Source organism: Bos grunniens, chromosome 19 (genome assembly GCF_055505025.1).
Source record: "Bos grunniens cultivar Pamir isolate PY7600 chromosome 19, Bosgru_T2T1.0, whole genome shotgun sequence".
Lineage (NCBI taxonomy): Eukaryota > Metazoa > Chordata > Mammalia > Artiodactyla > Bovidae > Bos > Bos grunniens.
Window position 1 is genome coordinate 58,349,954 of NC_141183.1, and position 23,600 is coordinate 58,373,553.

Here is a 23,600-nt window from a genome sequence, read left to right on the forward strand (position 1 = left end):
GGGTAAGGCTGCGGAGACATGATATGCAGTACACAGAGAATCTTTTATGTAATAAAAATATTCTGTATGATACCATAATGATTGATGTATGTCTCTATACATTTGTCCTAACCTAACACAGAATGTATACACCAAGAGTAAACCATAGTGTAAACTACAAACTTTGGGTGATTATCAATGTAGGCTCGTCAATTATAACAAATGTGTCACTCTGAAGGGGAGGGCAACAACAGACAAGGCTAGGCATGTATAGAGGTGAGGGTATTTAGGAAATCTCTGTACGTTCCCCTTAATTTTGCAGTGAACCGAAACCTGCTCTAAAATAAACAGTCTTTGAAAAACCCCTACTGTTTATAATGGCAAAAAAGTGTGAGGTATCTGGAAATAAATCTAACAGAGATTAATAAGGCTTGTATTGGAAAAAAATACAAGTGTATTATTATACGCCATTGAGAAGATATAGATGAATAAGAGGCCAAAACATGTTCACAGATAGATTTAAACTTATAAAGATGTCGATTTTTCCCAAAATAATCTGTAAGTTCAAAGTAGCAAGATTCTGGCTAAAATTTATATGGATAAGATACCCAAAGTAATATCTGAAAAGAACAACAAGGTGGGAAAATATATTAAGACTTATGAAGTCAAGTCAACCAGTAGAATAAACAGTCTAGAAAGGCCCAGGCATATATGGAAATCTTATAAATGACAGAACTGGATTGCAAATAATCCTTCCAACCCATTGAAATGTGAATTTACATTTAAAATATTACCTTTAAAAATTTTATCAAAATTCACATATAAAACTTAAATTTTTGACTGTGTATCAATAGTATAATGATTAACCAATTCAGAAGAAAATTTTAATATGTAAGAGTTTATGAACATAGCAAGTTAAAACAAATACATTTGAATTTATTTAAATTTCGGGGTAGCAAAATGATAGGGTAACTAAGGAAAGATTTTTAACCTTGATATTATAACATATCGGGGTGACATTCTAGGGCAATATGGAAGAGAAATAAGAGTTAAAAGAGACAGGAAAGATGTTAAAAGTCTGAGTATAACAGTTTGCATCTACAAACCACAAAATCTCAGTCCAGTCCTCCCCTGACTTCAGTCTTTGGCAACCACAAGTCTGTTCTCTGCCTGTGAGTCTGTTTCTACTTTGTAGATAGGTTCATTTGCGTCATATTTTAGATTCTATTAATACATAAAAGGACTTCCCTGGTGGCTCAGATGGTAAAGCGTCTGCCTACAATGCAGGAGACCCAGGTTCAATTCCTGGGTCAGGAAGATCTCCTGGAGAAGGAAATGGCAACCCACTCCGGTATTCTTGCCTGGAGAATCCCATGGACAGAGAAGCCTGGTAGGCTACAGTCCATGGAGTCGCAAAGAGTCGGACATGACTGAACGACTTCACCTTCACCTTCACCTTCAATACATAAAAATGATACCATACGGCATTTGTCTTTCTCTTTCTGAGTTACTTCACTTAGTATGATAATCTCTAAGTGTATCCATGTTGCTGCAAACAGCACTACTTCCATTTTTTATGGCTGAGTAGTATTCCATTGTCAGAGAAGGCCATGGCAACCCACTCCAGTACTCTTGCCTGGAAAATCCCATGGACGGAGGAGCCTGGTAGGCTGCAGTCCATGGGGTTGTGAAGAGTCGGACATGACTGAGCGACTTCACTTTCTCTTTTCACTTTCATGCATTGGAGAAGGAAATGGCAACCCACTCCAGTGTTCTTGCCTGGAGAATCCCAGGGACGGAGGTGCCTGGTGGGCTGCCTGTCTATGGGGTTGCACAGAGTCGGACACGACTGAAGCGACTTAGCAGCAGCAGCAGCAGTATTCCATTGTACATATGTACTATATCTTCTTTATCCATTCATCTGTTGATGGACAATTATGTTGTTTCTGTGTCTTGGCCACTGTAAATAGTGCTGCTATGAAGGTACATGTATTGTTTGGCTAATATGTCTAACAGCAGGATTGCTGGATCATATGGTAATTCTATTTTCAGTTTTCTGAGGAACTTCCATACTGTTTTCCACAGTGGTTACACCAACTTACATTCCCACCAAAGTGTAGGAGTTCCCTTTTCTCCACACCCTCTCTAGCATTTGTTATTATAGACTTTTTAATGATGGCTGTTCTGATTGGTGTGAAGTATAGTAGTTTGATTTGCATTTCTCTAATAATTGATGATGTTGAACATCTTGTCGTGGGCCTATTGGCCAACTGTATGTCTTTGGAGAAATGTCTATTTGGGTCTTTTGTCCATTTTCAATTGGATTATCTGTTTGTTGTTGTTGAGTTTTATGACCTATTTCTATGTTTTGGAAATTAAGCCCTTGTTGGTTGCAATGTTTGTAAATATTGTCCCCTATTTCATAGATTGTCTCTTTGTTTTGTTTATGGGTTTACTTTGGTGTGTAAAAGCTTGTAAGCTTGATTAGGTCCTAATTTGTTTATTTTTGTTTTTATTTCTACTACCTTGGGAAGCTGACTTAAAAAAAACACTGGTACAATTTATGTCAAAGCATACTTTGCCAATGTTCTCTTCTAGGAGTTCCATGGTGTCTTGTCATATATATAAGTCTTTTTTCCTATCATATTCTATCTTTCTTTGTCAAAGATTAATTGACCATAGTTATATGGGTTTATTTCTGGGCTCTCTATTCTTTTCCATTGATCTTTGTATCTGTTTTTGTGCCAATGTATGTTGTTTTGATTATTATATCTATCTGGGAGGTTATGCCTCCTGTTTTGTTCTTTTTCCTCAGAATTGGTTGGCAATTCTGGGTTTCGTGGCAATTCTATAGTTTCAGACATATTTTAGGATTTTTTTTTTCCCAGTTCTGAGAAAAATGTCATGGGTAATTCGATGGGGATCAGGTTAAATCTGTACATTGCTTTGAGTAGTATAATCATTTTAATATTAATTCTTCCAATCCAAGAACATATAATATCTTTGCATTTTTTTGAATCATCTTAAATTACCTTTATTAATGTTTATAGTTACATAAGTTTTCACCTCCTCATTCAGGTTCATTTCTAAGCATCATTTTTTTGGTGTGATTTTAAAAGTTATTGCTTTTTTACATTCCTTTTCTAATATTTCATTGTTAGTGTAAAGAAATACAACCTATTTTTAAATGCTAATCTTGCACCCTGTTGCCTTGCGGAATTCATTTATCAGATCTAGTAGTTTTTATGGGGAGTCTTTAGGGTTTTCTATATATAGTATCTTTTCATCTGCAAATAATGAGAACTTTATCTCTTTCCTTCCAATCTGGATATCTTTTATCTGATTGCTGTGCTAGGACTTCTAATACTATGTAGAAAAGAAGTGGTGAGAATTGCCGTCCTTGTCCTAGATTTTAGTGATAAGGTCTTCAGCTTTTTACCACTGAATATTCTACTGGCTGTGGGTTTGTCACAGCTTTTATTACATTGAGATATGTTTCTTCTACATCCAGTTTGGTAAGGGTTTTTATCATGAATGAATGTTGAATTTTGTCAGATGCTTTTTCTTCATCTGTTGAGATGATCATGTGGTTTTTTACTTCTTTTCTTGATGTGGTATATCACACTGATTGATTTGTGCAGGTTGAACCATCCTTGTGAACTTGGAATGAAACCCACTTGGTCATGGTATATGATCCTTTTTATGTACTGTTGGATTCAGCTTGGTAATATTTGCTGAGAGGTTATGCATCTATATTTATCAAAGATATTGCCTATAATTTTCTTTTTGGTGGTAATTTTGTCTGGTTTTCATATCAGGATAATGACTTCATAGAATGTCTTCGGGAGTGTTCCTTTATCTTCAGTCTTTTGAAAGAGTTTGAGCAGGATTGGTAAAAGTTCTTTGTATGTCTGGTAGAATTCACCTGTGAAGCCATCTGCTCCTGGACTTTTGTTTGTAGGGAAGCTTTTCTTTTTTTAAATTACATATTCTATTTCCCTTCTAGTGATCAGTCCATTCAAAGCAATCTTGAGAAAAATAATTACAAAGTTGGAGGTTTCACAGTCCAAAACATGAACATACACTACAAAGCTACAGTAATCAAAATAGTTTGGTACTGACACAAAAACAGATACATAGGTCAATGGAACAGAATCAACAGCCCAGAAATAAACCCACACTTACAGAGTCAATTCATCTAAAACATAAGAGGCAAGAACACACAATGGAGAAGAGAGTCTCTTTAATAAGTGGTGCTGGTAAATTGGACAGCTACATGCAAAAGAATGAACTGGACTACTTTCTTACACCATATACAAAATGAAACACAAAGTGAATTTAAGACTTAAAAACTGTAAGACCTGAAACTATAAATCTCCTAGAAGGAAACATTGGCAGTATACTCTTTGACATCAACCTTACCATTTTATTTTTTTTTGTATCTCTCTTCAAGCAAGGGCAACAAAAGCAAAAATAAACAAATGGGAATAAATCAAACTAAAAAGCTTTTGTACATCAAATGAAAACACCAATGAAATGAAAATGCAACGTACTGAATGAGAGATGTTATTTGCAAATGATATATACAATAAGGGGGTTGATATTAAAAATACAAAAAGAACTCATACAACACATTATCAAAGAACAAAAACCTCAATTAAAAATGGGCAGGGGATGTGAACAGACATTTTCCAAAGAAGATATACTGACAGCTATCAGGAACTTGAAAGGTGCTAAACATTACTAATCATCAAGGAAATGTAAATTAAAACCACACTGAGATAACCGCCTCACACATATCATATGCTATGCTATGGTAAGTCACTTCAGTCGTGTCCGACTCTGTGTGACCCCAGAGATGGCAGCACACCAGGCTCCCCCGTCCCTGGGATTCTCCAGGCAAGAACACTGGAGTGGGTTGCCATTTCCTTCTCCAATGCATGAAACTGAGAAGAGAAAGTGAAGTCGCTCAGTCGTGTCCGACTCTTAGCCACCCCATGGACTGCAGCCCACCAGGCTCCTCCATCCATGGGATTTTCCAGGCAAATGTACTGGAGTGGGGTGCCATTGCCTTCTCCGCAAATATCATAAGCTTATTATTAAAAAGACAATAAACAACAAGTGTTGGTAAGGATGTAAAGGAAAACTCTCACACTGTCAGTGGGATTGTAAACTGTTGCAACCACTTTGGAAATCAGTATGGAGCTTCCTCAAAAAACTGAAAAGAGGACTTCCCTAGTGGTCCAATGGTTGGGAGTCTGCCTGCCAATTCAGGGGACACAGGTTCAATCCCCAGTACAGGAAGATTCTTTATGCCACAGGGCAACTAAGCCCATGCACTGTAACCACTGAGCCTGAGCTCCAGCGCGCAGGTGCACAGCTACGGAAGCTTGCGTGCTCTGGAGCCTGGGCGCCACAACTACTGAACCGCACGCGCTACGACTACGGAAGCCTGGGTGCTCCAGCATTGGGATCTGCAACAGGAGAAGCCGCCACAGTGAGAAGCTTGGCACTGCAACCAGAGCAGGCCCCGCTCACCACAGTTAGAGAAAGCCTGCACACAGCAACAAAGATCCAGCACAGCCAAAATAAATAAATAATGTTTAAACACTGAAAAGAGAACTACCATACAACCCAGTAATTCTGCTTCTGGGTATTTATCTGAAGAAAAATAAAACACTACTTGAAAAAGATATATGTACACCTATTATGTCACAGTACTATTTACAAAAGCCAAGATATGGAAACAATCTAAGCGTCTGTCAATGGATGAACAAATAAAGACGTGGTACATACATATAAACACACACACATGCATATATATAATGTTTTATATATACATTATTACTCAGTCATGAAAAGAAGGAATCTTGCTATTTGTGGCAACATGGATGAACATGAAGGGTATTACACTAAGTGAAATAACTCAGAAAAAACCAAATACCATATGACCTCATTTACATGTCGAACCTAAAAAACAAAAGGAACAAAATAAAACAGAAACTGACTATACATACAGAAAGCAAACAGGTGGGTGCCAGAGGGGAGACAGGTGGGGATGGATGTGAAATAGGTGAAGGGCATTAAGACATACAAAGTTCCAAATATATTAAATGAATAAGTCACAGGGACGTAATGTATACATAGAGAATACGGTTAATAACATTGTAACAACATTTACTGTGATGGGTAGTAACTGGTTTTATTGTTGCTATCATTTCATAATGTATAAAACTCATTCTCTATATTATACACCTGAAACTAATATAATAATACAGTTTAATTATAACTTTAAAAACTATGTTTATAATAGTTGAAAACCAAACCAAACAACCAACCACTACACAGTTAGACTAAGGTAGCTTTAAAGCAAGAAACATTCTAAAGATGAAGAGATTCAACAACCTGTCAGAATACAATTCTAAAATAAAAATAATAATAAAGGCTCATGATATGCAAAGCAAAAATTAGCAGAGCCAAATGGAGGAAATTTTAAAACATCTCTCTCTCAGTAACAGACAATACAATAAAAGGCAACAACAAAAACAACAATAAGTAATGAAAGAGAAAATTTTAAAAGAAAATAGAAAATTTGAACCACATGATTTGAACTTTGACCTGACACACAGAAAGCACTGCACCCAACAACTGTAAAACATACGTGCTTTTCACACAACAGAAAACATTCCATAAAATATATACTGGGTACATGGTCAAAGGATTAACACCACATAGAATGTCTGAATTAAATATGTCTCTGAATGTGTCTCTGAATATGGCCCTCTAAATTAAACTAGAAACCAGTAACCAAAAGGGAACTATAGTATATCACTAGAAAATGTTTAAAACAGTTTAAAATAAGAGTCAAAGACATATCCACAACAGAAAAATTATATACTGTTGAGTGATTATTAAAATATTACCTATAAAAACTTATGGATATGGGATTTTCCTGTTGGCCCAGTGGTTAAGAATCTGTCTGCCAATGCAGGAGACGTGGGTTCAAGCCCTGGTCTAGGAAGATCCTACATGCCATGGGGCAAGTAAGCCCGTGTGCCACAACTACTGAGCCAACAGCCGCAACTACTGAGCCCTTCTGCTGCAGCCCCTGAAGCCAATACACCTAGAGGCGGCGCTCTGCAGTGAGAAGCCCACCCACCCCAACAAAGAGTAGTCCTGCTCACTGCAACTAGGGAAAGCCCATGCTCAGCCCCAAAGGCCCACCACAGTCAAACATTTAAAGATTAAAAAAAAAAAACACCTGTGAGTGTGAGTACTGTGTAAAAATTGTGTTGGGAGTTCCCTGGTGGTCTAGTGGTTAGTATTCATTGCTTTCACTGCAGAGGCCTGGGTTTGATTTCTAATTTGGGAACTGAGATCCCATAAGCTGTGTGATGGAACCAAAAAAAAAAAACTTGTGCAGTACACCTACAAAATAAAAAGCAGTATCATCAAAAGTAAGGATTAAAAATCTGAAAAAAATCCATGTTAATGTTTAATAAATTTTAATATCTTGATGAAAGGAAATCTTTTCTAGGAAAATGTACATCAACAACATTACCCAAGAAAAGAACAAACATTTGAATAAACCCACTTTAGAAGACATTCTATAGGAAACATCCCCTCTCCTGAAAGATCTAGGCCCCAATCACTTGGCATATGAAACATTTTCAAGCCTTTAAGGAACAGGTAAAGTTTCTATTATTTAAATTTCTTCAGAGGAACTGTGACCCATGGACAGCTGACCCATGAGCAATGTGAGGGGTTAGGGACAATGATCCTTCACATAGTGGAAAATCTGAGTATGACTCTACAGTAGGCCCTCCACATCTGTGGTTTTGCACCCAGTGATTTAACCAACCTTGGATTATGTAGTACTATAGTATACAATACTGAAAAAAACCTGTGATTCAGTGGACCTGTACAGTACAAACCTATGTAGTTCAATGGCCAACTGTAAAACCTGCTCATTAAGTAAGATAATGCTAGCTTCTTTTCAAAAATTAAAAATGTTCAATGGCTCAAATATCACGGAAATAGGTTCTTGCTCAGTTTTGTAGCTCTTATTCAACATTACTCAGAAAAAGTAAAAAATTGTGACAGAGACAAAAATAATTAACTTCAAATGTCTACCTAGAAGGCTCAAGATAAATAACTGAAAAATAACTGGAATGAGGGAGTTCAATAAAGTGGCATCACACAAAATAGCCATTCAAAAATCAATTTTTCCATCGCCTTCTCCATATTAATCAATTAGAAAGTATAATGGTAAAAAAAAGTCCCAGTTTCAATAGCATCAAAAACTATAGTGTACCTATTCGACTTAGCAAGAAATATTCAAGACCACTATGAACCAAGTTATAATTTCCTCTTTTCAAAACATCAACAAAGATCTAAATGAATGGAGAAATAAACCATTTTGCTTCGTTCAAACCATCCTCTAGATTCAATAAAATTCCAATTAAAAACAGAAAGTCCCAACTGAATTTTCATTACCATAGCACAATGATTCTAAAGATCATGTAGTTAGATAAAAATCAAGAAGCTAGCAAAAGAAGGAAAGACTTGACCTAACAGATAACAATCAACCTAGATCTATTAAGCTAGAGTAATTAAGATAATACTGTACTGGCAGAAAGAAATAAATCAACGGAACAGAGTGGTTTGTCTAGAAATATCTGGGTATTCATATGAAATTTAGGAGATATTAAAATTTGTATTTTAAATTAGTTGCAAAAGTGGAAAAGGATAGTTATTGAATAAATGATGATGGAATAAGGGCAAGTGGTTATTCATTTGAGGCCCAACCTCATGCATAAGCAAAAATTATTTATAAAGAGTATGCTATATATATATATATTTATATATATATACACTATAAAATGAAAAGATCTTCCTTAATAATATACCAAAATAAAATATCCATAAAGAGAAGACTGAAAGATTTGACAATAAAAATATCAAAGTTTTATAGAACAAATGACTTATGAAGTTAACAGACTTCACAACTTCTTTTTAGATAAAGCACAAAAAGAGCAAAAGAGATCTATGTTGTTAGAGGGCCAAAGAGTAGGGTTTGTTATCTTGACTTGGGGTGGGGAGGGTTAGCACTAGAAAACTAGAAAGGAACACGGGGGTGGAGACATCAGGGTTCCAGCAGTTTCTTTAACACTGTGTTTCTTGATGTGGCTGCTGAGTACACAAGGGTGGTTCAGACAGTAATATTTTAGAGTTAACACTTAAGATATAAGTACTTTTCTGTAGTAAACTTAAAGATGGGAGTATCATAATGGAATAGTGAGAAAGGAGGATAAAGGAGATCAAGACAAAATTTCACTTTTGATTTTAAATTATCTGTATTTCATATATTTGTATATTGTCACCTGCTTATTTAACTTATATGCAGAGTACATCATGCTGGGCTGGAAGAAGCACAAGCTGGAATTAAGATTGCTGGGAGAAATATCAGTAAGCTCAGATATGCAGATAACACCACCCTTATGGCAGAAAGTGAAGAGGAACTAAAAAGCCTCTTGAAGGTGAAAGAGGAGAGTGAAAAAGTTGGCTTAAAGCTCAACATTCAGAAAACGAAGATCATGGCATCTGGTCCCGTCATTTCATGGGAAATAGATGGGGAAACAGTGGAAACAGTGGCAGACTTTATTTTTCTGGGCTCCAAAATCACTGCAGATGGTGACTGCAGCCATGAAATTAAAAGACGCTTACTCCTTGGAAGGAAAGTTATGACCAACCTAGATAGCATATTCAAAAGCAGAGACATTACTTTGCCAACAAAGGTCCGTCTAGTCAAGGCTATGGTTTTTCCTGTGGTCATGTATGGATGTGAGAGTTGGACTGTGAAGAAGGCTGAGCACCGAAGAATTGATGCTTTTGAACTGTGGTATTGGAGAAGACTCTTGAGAGTCCCTTGGACTGCAAAGAGACCCAACCAGTCCATTCTGAAGGAGATCAGCCCTGGGATTTCTTTGGAAGGAATGATGCTAAAACTGAAACTCCAGTACTTTGGCCTCCTCATGGGAAGAGTTGACTCACTGGAAAAGACTCTGATGCTGGGAGGGATTGGGGGCAGGAGGAAAAGGGGACGACAGAGGATGAGATGGCTGGATGGCATCACTGACTCGATGGAAGTGAGTCTCAGTGAACTCCGGGAGTTAGTGATGGACAGGGAGGCCTGGTGTGCTGCGATTCAGGGGGTCACAAAGAGTCGAACACGACTGAGCAACTGATCTGATCTGATCTAAGTGCAATTAAGACAACTCTATAGGGCATACTCTACCTGTGAATTTAATATGCTGGAAATTTCATGTGCACCAACATTGGCTTCATCCAATTGCAAGCAAAACAAGTTTCTGGCAACGTGGACAAAATCTAAAACAGAACACATTTCAGTAAGAATACAGCACTTAACCTTATCTCAGTTAACTTTACCTTTCTCTACATGAAGTTAAAGCTATCGTTACAATAATGGTTAAAATTTAACTTACTTAAATAGGCTTAATAATAACAACAATAGTAGTAGCAGTAATAATAATAATAGCAGTGAATGTTTCTATAACTGCCTCAAATGCTAGGAATGGCACTTTGTAGTTTCATCTCCAGAATTTTCTGAGATAGGCCCTCTAAACCTCTGCATTTTACAATCTAGGGCTAAGATAAGTTAACTTGGCAAGTAAGTAGCAAAGCAAGATTCCATTTAAGATTTGACTGAAAGTCATATGCTCTTGATTGTTATATAACACTGCCTAATGTCTACCTAGCAAACTATAAGTTTCCTGAGACATGGGGTGTGACATGTTCATCTAGTGGTAGTTGCTGGATTGCTTGAGGGCAGGGAAAAGCATACCTAATTGCTCCTTACACAGATTCCTAACAACTCTGTTCTAAATGCCCTGCCTACACCCAGCCTTAAGTACCTGATGCTCTCAATTCCTAAACCTTTCCAGGAATCAGCTTGCTCTCTGGTGTGATTCCTCTATCTTTTCAAACACTTGGGCTTTACATGCCTCTGCTCACTAACTCATTTACTGTTCTCATTTACTTTCTGTCCTTATTCACTGTGGTTGTACATGTATTTCTGTTTCTTGTTCTCATTATTTTGTGATGATTTTCAAAAGGAGAGGGGATCAAATATATCTTTTTTATCACTTCAAAACCCCAAATTTCGTTCTTTAGCAATGCTGATGCTTTTAGAATGATACAATGTTGCATCTACTCTGTAAAAAATAATTAAATTCTTACTGCTGTCAAGGATACAAAAAACAGTTACATTCAAACATACTAGTGGCAGAATAAATATGTGTGTAAAATGTCTCTGAAAAACAATTTATTAATACATGTGAAAAGTCTAAGCCACTTGTGGGAATTTATCCTAAGAGAAAGAAGAAAAAAAGCTATATTAAATATAGAATTATTTATATTATCAGTTAATGAAAAACCATCAAAATTTCCAATAGTGCAAAGTCTATGATATTATTATATCATATTGGTTGAAAACATTTATGGAACAAATTAAAAACAGAACATAACATGATAGAATGATACTTTAAAGCTGAAAGATTCTAAGAAAGTTCTCCTTTCTGCTGACTCAGTTAGGCCAATAATTCTGAGTTTTTAGAATACTGTATAAGGCGTTATGTGCATGCTCAGTCACTTCAGTTGTGTCTGACTCTTTGTGACCCCCATGGACTGTATATAGCTATCCAGGCTTCTCTGTCTATGAGATTCCTTAGGCAAGAATACTGGAGTGGGTTGCCAGGCCCTCCTCCAGGGGATCTTCATGACCCAGGGATCAAACCCACATATCCTGCTTTGCAGGTGGATTATTTACTGCTGAGCCACCAACGAAGTCCCACCGTTTAAGGAACCTGAAATATTAATAGATGTGGTTTTTGTTTTTCTTTATTTACTTCTAAAGAAGAGGCACTCTTAATAAATGTGGGCCACAACAACTCTTTGACCAAGTTTCTGTGATGATGCAACCTAACGTTGCATGATGAACTTAACCTTACCTCCAAAAGACACCGTCCCCTTTGTGTCTACTTGTACTTGTTGTCTCAGGGCTTGGTGTTGTTCTTTTGTGGGCTGAATTCCAAGATAATTTAGAGCCTGGAATGGAAAGGATGTATGTGAAGCAATTTTTCTAATCTCCAAAGAATAAAACTTCATTACACATTATTTTATAACCCAGTGAAAAGAATCAATATCAGGAACAGTGACCATGATCAAAAAAAGTCTGATAACTATTTATGGATTAATTTTCCATAAAAAACTAGCTTCTTGATCTTCCACCACCTCACTTTTTCCCCCAAGGAAAGCTAGCACTTTAACGAGTGTCAAATTTATAAGCATATCCCTAGAACCAAATTCAAACTATTTGTTAGTTTTTAAAAATATGTGACAAGGAAGAAGAAAAATGCAAGGAAATCTTAACAAATCTGACAATGTAGACTTTTGTTTGATATCTTGTACTTGAGACCAAAACTAAGGTTGCCAAGAATTGGGTCAAATACAAAATATTTTAATTTTTGGTTTATGGGCAAGCTTACACAGATAATAAACTAAAAAGCATTCTCTGGAACCCACTTCTCTCTCCTGCCTCTTTTTAGTACCCATAGCTGGTTAAAATTTCAGAGACTGATAGTTGTATTACTATTTCAATGTTCAGTCTCTCCTTGTTCTTTAGTAACAGAACCACAATTTCTAGCTGAAAACATCATCATTTAGCTAAGAGACACTTCCCAGCCTCCTTTTCAGCTTGATGAGGCCATATGACCATGTACTAGTCAAGGAGACGGAAGGCAAACTTGCAGGGAACTTCTAGCAAGTCTTTCAAAAGTAGGGGTAGGTGCTTCTTGTCCCTTGTCCTTCTCCCTTTAGTCTTAATTAAAAGAAAAGGGGAAAAAAAAAAAGAATGAAGGAAGGAAAAGAAAGGGGGTAAGAAAGAAAAGATTGCTGGAATTTAAGTAGTTATCTTGGTTCATGAGCTACCTCAATAAAGATGGTGGAGCAGAAAGATAGAAAGGAACCTCCATGCCAGCCCTGGATTATCTTCTTTCAGGTTTCTTTTTGGTTTAAGATAAACAAAACTCTAATGGAAATCACTGTTGGTTTATATTAAAAGGTTATATATAGCAAAATATAACTGTAAACTGGTGCATAAAATCTAAAAAATGACCTATTATTAGATTCTGGCAAGAACATCAAAACTAAAATGAAGGTAAAAGTTAATACTAGTAATTGCTCTTTATATATTGCTTCCTCCTTTGAAATCTGCTTAGTCATCCATCACTTCATTTACCAAGTATTTATTTAGTGTTTACTATTTGTTATGCACTTTGGGCTCCAAAATCACTGCAGATGGTGACTGCAGCCATGAAATTAAAAGACGTTTAATCCTTAGAAGAAAAGTTATGACCAACCTAGATAGCATATTGAAAAGCAGAGACAGTACTTTGCCAACAAAGGTCCATCTAATCAAGGCTACGGTTTTCCTGTGGTCATGTATGGATGCGAGAGTTGGACTGTGAAGAAAGCTGAGTACCAAAGAATTGATGCATTTGAACTGTGATGTTGGAGAAGACTCTTGAGAGTCCCTTGGACTGCAAGGAGATCCAACCAGTCCATTCTAAAGGAGATCAGCCCTAGGATTTCTTTGGAAGGAATGATGCTGAAGCTGAAACTCCAGTACTTTGGCCACCTCATGCAAAGAGTTGACTCATTTGGAAAGACTCTGATGCTGGGAAGGATCGGGGGCAGGAGGAGAAGGGGACGACAGAGGATGAGATGGCTGGATGGCATCACCAACTCGATGGATGTGAGTTTGAGTGAACCTCGGGAGTTGGTGATGGACAGGGAGGCCTGGTGTGCTGCGATTCATGGGGTCACAAAGAGTCAGACACGACTGAGCGACTGAACTGAACTGAACTCAACTGAAACTATGCAAAGGCACATACCAACAAGATACAGCTACTACCTACCATCATCTCTATGGTGAAAAGAACATATAAATAAATGTAATAAGTGTACTATGCAATTTAATAAAGTGGGTACAGGGTATGTGTGCTTATTTGCTCAGTCATGTCTGACTCTGAGAACCCATGGACTGCAGCCAGCCAGACTCCCACAGCAAATAAACTGGTCAACGTATAGATGGCTAGGTGTAGCAAGAAAAGGACACAAGAGGCAGGGAAAACATCAAGAGATTTCTTCAAAAGTGATTCTAGAGCTTAAGTCAGCATCATCTGCCTGCCCTGTCTACACAGTCATAGTCTTGCATAGAAGATAATGATTCTTAACTTTTGATAGTCTTTTCCTTTAATCATAAAAAATATTCCAAATACAGCAAAAAGGAAAAAAAAAAGTAAAGACAATGATACAAAGAACACCTATTTACCTGCTGTCAAATAGACACTCATTGATATCTGCCGATTTAAGAAATAAACATCACACACCTGGCTGAAAGCTTTCTCCATCGTTTCTCAGCAGGAACCACTACCCTAAAGCTAAGGTATCCTTCCTGTTCAGGATTTGAGGCCACTACATTTATTCCCTAATAACACGCACTCTGGTATATTTATGATTTCACACAGTATAAGACAAAGGATAGCCTTATAAACTATTTTTATCTTTTACCTCAGTGTTATAGTTTAATATTGAACATACTGACAAAAATTGGAGTGTGATAACAGCAAATGTTATTAAGAAGGTAGAAGAATAGAAGTGCTTATATACTAGTATTGTGCAAAAATTGGTACAACCAGTTTGGAGAACAATTTTACAGTATCTAAGAAAGTTGACAGTACATGTATCCTATGATGAGGAGACATGTAAAATGTAATTATAAAAAACAGACTGGATTAATTCTAAAAAGTCCATGAATCAGAGAATGGATAATAATAATACATTAATCCAGTTGAACACCATTTAAATTTTTAAAAAGTGAACTATTTGTTGTTATCACACTTTTGTCAGTATGTTGATTATGGAATAGTATGTTGTTTGTTCATTTGTATTCTAACTATTGATACAAGTAAGATTTCTTTATATATTTACTAGCAATGTTTTTGACATTACTTATTTAGAAGAATATTTAAAATTTTCATATATAACAATTTAGGAAGTATTTTCTCTCTTTTTTTTTTAATGAGTCCTAATTTGGTTGCATTCTCCGAATTGTAAAAACCCAAAATGTCCTGAGACATTGCCAAATGTCCCCTGAGGCAAAACACCTGCATCCCTGACCTTAAGAACCACTGCGCCAGAGACAAACACTGTTTGTCAACTGGTTATCAGTTTTCCTGACTTCTGTGAATATCGGAAAAGGCAATGGCACCCCACTCCAGTACTCTTGCCTGGAAAATCCTATGGACGGAGGAACCTGGTAGGCTGCAGTCCATGGGGTCGCTGGGGGTCCAACATGACTGAGCGACTTCACTTCACTTTTCACTTTCATGCATTGGAGAAGGAAATGGCAACCCATTCCAGTGTTTTTGCCTGGAGAATCCCAGGGATGGGGGAGCCTGGTGGGCTGCTGTCTATAGGGTCGCAGAGTCGGACACGACTGAAGCGACGTAGCAGCAGCAGCAGCTTCTATGAATATAGAATCTATATATTTAGAAAAATAAATAATGTATCTTTTTGCCAAAATTAAACTACATACAGTGCTTTCTATTCTGTCTTCGTGTCCAACTCTTCGCGACCTCATAGACTATAGCCTGCCAGGCCTCCCAGACCTCATCATCTCCTGAACTTTACCCAAGTTCATGTCCATTGCATCAGTGATGCCATCCAGCCATCTCATCCTCTGATGCCCTCTTCTCCTTCTGCCCTCAGTTTTTCCCAGTGTCAGGGACTTTTCCAATGTGTCGGTTGTTCGCATTAGATGACCAAAATACTGGAGTTTCAGCTTCAGCATTAGTCCCCCCAACAAGTATTCAGGGTTGATTTCCCTTAAAATTGACTGGTTTGATCTCCTTGCTGTCCAATGGGCTTTCAGGAGTCCTCTCCAGCACCACAGTTCAAAGGCATCAGTTCTTTGGTGTTCTGTCTTCTTTATGGTCCAGCTCTCACAACCGTATGTGACCACTGGGAAGACCACTGCCTTGATGATATGGACCTATGTCGGATGAGTAATGTTTTACTTTTCAACATCCTGTCTAGGTTTGTCATAGGTTTCCTGCTAAGAAGCAACGTCTTCTGATTTCATGGCCACAGTCACCATCTGCAGTGATTTTACAACCCAAGAGGAAATCTGTCACTGCTTCCACCTTTTCCCCTTCTATTTGCCATGAAGGAATGGGGCTGGATGCCATGATCAGTTTTTTTTTGTTTTTTTTTAATGTTTAGTCTTAAGCCTTAAGCTGGCTCTTTCACTCTCTTCCTTCACCCTCATCAAGAGGTTCCTTAGCTCCTCTTTGCTTTCTGCCATTAGAGAGGTTATCATCTGCATATCTGAGGTTTATTTTTCTCCTGCCTATCTTGATTCCAGCTTGTAACTCATGCAGCCTGGCATTTCTCATGATGTGCTCAGGTATAGGTTAAATAAACAGGATGACAGCAGACAACCCTGTTGTACTCCTTTCTCAATCTTGAACCATTAAGTCTGGTATTCCCATCTCTTTAAGAGCTTTCCACAGTTTATGATCCACACAGTCAAAGGCTTTAGCATAGTCAATGAAACAGAGGTAAGATGTTTTTCTGGAATTCCCTTGCTTTCTCTATTATCCGGTGAATGTTGGCAATCTGATTTCTGGTTCCTCTGTCTTTTTTAAACCCAGCTTGGACACCTGGAAGCTCTTGGCTCACAAAATGCTGAAGCCTAGCACACAAGATTTTAAGCATGACCTTACTAGCATGGAAGACGAGTGCAACTGTCTAATGGTTAGCACGTTCTTTAGTACTACCCTTCTTGGAAACTGGGATAAGGACTGACCTTTTCCAGTCCTGTGGCCACTGCTGCGTCTTCCAGATTTGCTGACATATTGAGTGCAACACCTTGATGACATCATCCTTTAAGGTTCTGAATTGTTCGACTGGAATTCCATCGCATCCACTAGCTTTATTAACAGCAGTGCTTCCAAAGGCCCACTTGACTTTGCTCTCCATAATCTCTGGCTCTGGGTGACTGACCACACGATTGAAGCAATCTGGTTCATTAAGCTCTTTTCTGTATAGTTCTTCCACGTATTCTTACCATCTCTTCTTGATCTCTTCAGTGTCTACTAGGTCTCTACCATTTCTGTCCTTTATTGTGCCCATCTTTGCACAAAATGTTGCCTCGATATTTCTAATTTTCCTGAAGAGATCTGCAGTCTTTCCCCTTATTTACTTTTTCTAGTTTCATGTACTGTTCATTTAATAAGGCCTTCTTGTCTCTCCGTGCTATTCTTTGGAACTCTTCATTTAGTTGGATATGTTTTTCCCTTTCTCCCTTTTCACTTTTTGTCTTTCTTCAGCTATTTGTAAAGCCTCCTCAGATAACTGCTTTGCCTTCTTGCTTTTCTTTTCCTTTGAGATGGTTTTGATCGCTGCCTCCTATAAAATATTACCTATCTCTGTTCATACTTCAAAATTATTAAAATACTAGATAGAAAATAACAAATCATGTTGTTTTCACACCTTATTCAAGATTCCATGTTGAATCCAGTCACTGAGCAGCTCTAGCTGCATGCAACAAATTCTGACAAATTCTCTTCTCATTTTCACTCTGTTACAAATGTTTTCTAATTTTCCTTGTTATGGCTTCTTAGATACACCCATCATTTAAAAATGGACATTTAATTTCCAAATACATGAGATTTTTAAAGTACCTTGATATTAATTTCTCATTACATGCTTTCTTCTCCACAATCATCCTCTGTGTTTCTTCAGCTTTTCAACTTTATTGAGACTTTCAATGGCTAAGTCAAAGATCTCTCCTGGTAAATGTCATATTGCACTTAAAAATATGTGGGTTATTTTCAAATACCTTTTGATGTTGATTTCTAACATAATTCAGACTCTGTATGATTTCAATAGATTTAGACCATGACATTTTTGCACCTTGTTTTATATTCCTGGGTATGTTAAAGTGTCTCCTGGTTTACAGTCTATACGAATTTGAATAGAATTCATATCCTGCCATTGTATGAAAATACAATAAATCTTAATTATGTTGAATTGGTTCATAGTGCTTTACAGGTCTACTATATCATTCTACTTTTCTGTCTATTCATTCTATTAATTTTTGAGAGTTTGATATTGAAACTTCAACTATTAATAAAAATTTCAGTTTATGTACTTAAAAGTAATTGTAGTATATATTGGAATAATATGTAACTTTGTTCTGCATTTTCCAATTCTCCTGTAAATGTGTTATCATACTTTTACTATTTAAATAACAAAAAATAAAGAAAAAGAAAAAATAAATTAGAAACTCAATGGTTATGTGAGGTTAGGAGGTGACTGCAAAGAAAGTGAATTAGAGAAACAATGCCTCACTAAAGTCAAATAGTGGGTAATTATAAGCATGTAAGCTTGGAAGAAAAGTTATGACCAACCTAGATAGCATACTGAAAAGCAGAGACATTACTTTGTCAACAAAGGTCCATCTAGTCAAGGCTATGGTTTTTCCAGTGGTCACGTATGGAGGCAAGAGTTGGACTGTGAAGAAAGCTAAGCGCCGAAGAATTGATGCTTTTGAACTGTGGTGTTGAAGACTCTTGAGAGTCCCTTCGACTGCCAGGAGATCCAACCAGTCCATCCTAAAGGAGATCAGCCCTGGGTGTTCTTTGGAAGGAATGATGCTGAAGCTGAAACTCCAGTACTTTGGCCACCTCATGCAAAGAACTGACTCATTGGAAAAGACTCTGATGCTGGGAGGGATTGGGGGCAGGAGGAGAAGGGGACGACAGAGGATGAGATGGCTGGATGGCATCACTGACTCAATAGACGTGAGTTTGAGTGAACTCCGGGAGATGGTGATGGACAGGGAGGCCTGGCGTGCTGCGATTCATGGGGTTGCAAAGAGTTGGACATGACTGAGCGACTGAACTGAACTGAACTGAAGCTGGGAAGAGGCTAATCAGAGTTAAAGTGTTAAGTATATAAGTACCTTGTATGTCCGAAAGAAAGGTAAAGATTCTGATTAACTTAAGACTAAGTTCAAGATGAATGTTAACATTTTAAAGTAACCAATAAGATTACCAAGAAAAGACTTAATTTCTAAACATGATGGAGAAGAATAAAAATAAAATGCAAAAACCAATGACCAAAAAATCAAACATAATCAAACCAAAAAAAATACAGTAAAGATGGGGGGAGGGGGAAGGGATTTTAAAAAGGAACAAAGAAAAATTTAAAATTAAGACAGGATAAAGAAGTAAAACTGCATTATAATAAGATTAACTGTAAAGTATATGGAACAATGGAAACACTTCCATAAGACTGGTAGGAATGAAAATTTGTACAGTTACTTTAGGAAAAAAAATACACCAATCGAACAATTAGTTTCTGAGCATATACTATGAGTCAAATGCTTTTCTAGGAGATGAGGAAACAGAAGGAAAATTTTAACAGTAACTTAAGCAATGCTGAAAGTAAACACTTTGATCTTGTTAATATTTTAGCAATCAACTTGTGAAAAGCATATAAATGATACTCAACATTTGGAATAGCATTACCTATTGAGGAAAGAGGTATATATGATCAAGAAGAAAGGCACAGGCAATGTCAAAGATTCTCATTCTTACCTGGGTGGTGGGTACATGTATATTTGTTTTATTATTCTTTAAACTTTAGACATAAAATTCAATCATTCTTGCATATAGTTAATATTTTCATATAAAGAAATAAAAACGATTTTATAAAAATAATGCAAATAAAATATCCATCACAGAAGGTACTCAATATACAGTGGTTCTTATTATATTAAGCAATAATAATACTGAAAAATGCAATTAACTACAGTGTAAATTGTTCCTGAGCTAAACAGTAACAGATGAAAGTTTTGCTGAAAGTAAAATTTATTCTGGAAGAACACAGAATGTCAGTGAGGGAGGTAAGCTCATAAATTTACACTGGAAGTAATTTGATGGGAGATGAAGATGGCAGAGTAGGAGGACATGGAGCTCACCTCTTTCCACAAGCACATAAAAAATACATTGACATATGGAACAATTCTCAAGGAAAAATAACTGGAGACTGGTATAAGGACCTTCATACAACTGATACTGAAAGAAAGATAATGGCTAACTGTGCAGGACGGGAAGAGAAGTGATAGGGTTGGGACCTATGCCTGTGGTTGGGAACTTAGAGGAAAAGAGAGATCACATGGACGGACATTCATCCTGGAAGTGAGTGGGCTGAACCACAGACTGGGTGTCCCAGTCCCGGTCTGGGGAGACACAAGCCCCCGTGGGTACTGGGAGAACTGCAAGAATAGACAGAAAGGGTAGAGGAGCCTAGAGTCCACTCAAGAGGAGTGGGCAGGTACTAGCACAGGATGGAGAGAGGTCTGCCCTAGCAGCTGCCGCCTTGCTGTGCTCCTCAGTCCAAGCAGAGAGAACACGCAGTCCCACTCACTCTACGTCACAGCATGTACTGGACCTGGGGCACCCAAGACCTGGGAAAAGACTTGGCTTAGGGATGCAGAGGTGACCTGGGGGTGCAGGGTGTAGCCCAGGTAGGCAGTGGTGGCTTGCTCAAGAAGTGCCCCCAAAACAGCCCACATTTAGGACGGTAGCATGGGGGCAGACTTCCTGCGCCTGCCTCGCTAAGTATACTGGCCTACACTGAGCAAACACCCCAGCTCGGCTCACTCTAAGCCACAGGACAGCACTAGATCTGTGGGGACCACAACCAGGGAAAGGGGCGAACATGGGTTGCATCTGAGCAGGGGTGCTGTTGTCTGCAGAGGCAGACTTAGACCTCTGTAAATATACAGGCCCACTTGCTGCAGGACTCCCCTCCTTTGGGGCAAAGGCCCCAGTGCAAGAAGTAAAAATACATACTAAGGGAAACAGAGCCAGTTCTAGCCTGACCTTCAGGGATTCTGCTTTGGCAACATGGGAGCAAATCCTGACCCTGACAGGGTGGTGACATTCAGTGAGCAGAGAAGTCCCATCTCATACCCTGTGCAGGCTCTAGCTCCTCCATCACCAGCCACACCCCCTACCAAAGTGACAGGAGCCAGCACACCCTGAGGAAAGATGTGATAGGCACCCGTATCAAATCCAGCCCTCCCACTAAAGACACTGGGCACATGCAGTCTGCATAGGGATGCTCTCACATAAGAATACTCCCTCAAGACCACAACAGGTACATCGTTCATCTAAATTAACAAAGACAGAGAAAATTAAAATGAAAAGACAGAGGAACTACTCTCAAATGAAAGAGTAAGAGAAAATCCCTGCAGAAAGTAAATAATGAAACAGAAATAATTTTCCAGATAAAGACTTTAAAACATTGCTAACTGAATTAGGGAAAATAATTTATCTAAACACAGATCATTTGAACAAGGAACTAGAAAATATAAAAAACATACAGTTGAAAACAGATAATTAGTTAAATATCTGAAATTAAAAAAAAAAAAACTCTAGAAGAAATGGATGCAAACTAAATGACACAGAAAAATGCATTTGTGATCTGGAAGATAAAATAATGGAAATCATCCAATCAAAATAGCAGTTAGAAAGGCAAATTTTAAAAAGTAATATATGACATCTTTGGGATAACACTAAGTATGCCAATATTCACATTATAGGGTTTCCTATAATGTGAGAAGAGAAGCGAGAGGAAAAACGGGTATCAAAAGTATATGTGATTAAGTTGTGGCTGTAAGATTTCCCAGACTGAAGGAAGGAAACATTATCTGGGCACAGGCAGCACAGAGGTTCATTAAAAAGATGAACCCAAACATACCTATGGTAAGATATGCCATAATTAAAATGGTAAAAGTTAAAGAGACAGTTCTAAAAGCAGCAAGAAAAAAACAAAGAGTCGTATACAAGGGAATATCCATAAGGCTAACAGTTGATTTTTTTGTAGAAACTTTGCCAGTAAGAAGGGAGTAGCATGTATATTCAAAATGTGGAGACTCTACCCAACCATATTGTCATGTAGAAAAAAAGGAGAGATGATTTCTCAGACAAGCAAAAACTGAATGAATTCAGTAATACCAGATCTACCCTTAAAAAAAAATGCTGAAGGATCTTTTCTAAGATGCCTCTAAGGAAATAAGCATCTGTAGGAAAGGATAAAGCCCATTAGAAAAGACAGATATATAATAGAGATCACAGTTTACTTAAATAAACCAGTATGTGGATTAAAAGATAAAAAACTATAAAAGCAACTCTATTGTAGATAGTTAAGGGATAAACATTAACATGTAAAATCTGAGATCAAAACCAAATATGGGGGAGGAGAGAAAAAAATGTAGGTCTTCCAGAACACATTTGAATTTAAATGTCTTTCAGTTTAAATGAAGTAGATATGACTTTCGCTCAACATACATGAATCCCACGGTAACCTCAGAGCAAAAACTTACAAACCACAATGGGAAAAGAAAAAAAAGAAGAAACAGAGAAGAGCTACAAAAATGACAAAAAAATAAGTGATAAGATGGCAGTACGTAATTTCAGTTCAGTTCAGTTGCTCAGTTGTGTCTGACTCTTTGCAACCGCATGGACTGCACCACTCTAGGCTTCCCTGTCCATCACCAACTCCTAGAGCCTATCAATAATTCCTGTAAATGTCAATAGAACAAACACTCCAATCAAAAGACATTGGATGGCTGATTGGATAAAAATACAAAATCCTTCAATACACTGTCTAGAAAAGAATCACTTCAGGGTTAAAGACACATACAGACTAAAAGTGAGGGGATAGAAAATAGCTATTCCATGCAAAATGAAAATGCCAAGAAAGTGGTAACAGTGTGTGTATCAGACAAAACAGACTTTAAAAGAAAGGTTATCACAAAAGACAAAGAAGAACACTGTTAAGTCGCTCGCTCAGTCGTGTCCGACTCTTTTGTGACCCCGTGTACTGTAGGCCACCAGGCTCCTCCATCCATGGGATTCTCCAGGCAAGAATACTGGAGTGGGTTGCCATTTCCTTCTCCAGGGGATCTTCCTGACCCAGGGATTGAACCCAGGTCTCCCGCATTGCAGGCAGATGCTTTGACCCCTGAGCCACCAGGGAAGCCCTATGTAATAATAAAGGAATCAATATAAGAAGATATTACACTCATTAACGTATGCACCTAATAACGGGAGGGCCTAAATATATAAAGCAAGTATTAACAGAGACAAATGAAGAAAATAACAATAGTACAATAACAGTGAACTTTAACATCCTGCTGACATTAATGGACAAATTGTCCAAACAGAAAATCAATAATTGGTCCAATAATCAATAGGACCTATTGATTAGGTCCTAATTGTCCTTATTGTCCTAATTGTCATTAGGACCTAATCAATAGGTCCTACTGATTAGTACCTAATCAATAAGGTCCTAGAGTTGGATTTAATTGATACCTACAGGACACTTCATTCCCCCCAAAGGAAGCATATGCATTCTCTGCAAGTATGCATGAAATGTTCTCTATGACAGATCACATACTC

At 37.6% G+C, this 23,600-nt stretch overlaps 1 protein-coding gene and 1 non-coding gene across 17 annotated transcripts in view; one reads left to right on the forward strand and one right to left on the reverse strand.

Moving 5' to 3' along the window:
• The window catches only part of STXBP4 (syntaxin binding protein 4), a 232,909-nt gene that overhangs the window by 144,711 nt on the left and 64,598 nt on the right, over positions 1-23,600 (reverse strand). For 12 of the 16 annotated variants that reach the window (XR_015148388.1, XM_086360922.1, XM_086360925.1 and 9 more), the window contains 2 exons: positions 12,009-12,105; positions 10,277-10,368 (listed from right to left, as the gene is read on the reverse strand). Coding sequence is in view for 15 of the 16 variants with exons in the window: in XM_086360922.1 (XP_086217048.1) it covers positions 10,277-10,368; positions 12,009-12,105 (189 nt within the window). In the remaining variant the exon portion in view is untranslated. Of the gene's footprint in view, positions 1-4,205; positions 5,950-10,276; positions 10,369-12,008; positions 12,106-23,600 lie in introns of those variants that run through there. The other 4 variants (XM_086360934.1, XM_086360936.1, XM_086360938.1 and 1 more) reach the window with 3 other exon arrangements.
• TRNAC-ACA (transfer RNA cysteine (anticodon ACA)) lies at positions 1,225-1,297 on the forward strand. Its single transcript has one exon. It is a non-coding gene; the product is annotated as a tRNA-Cys (tRNA).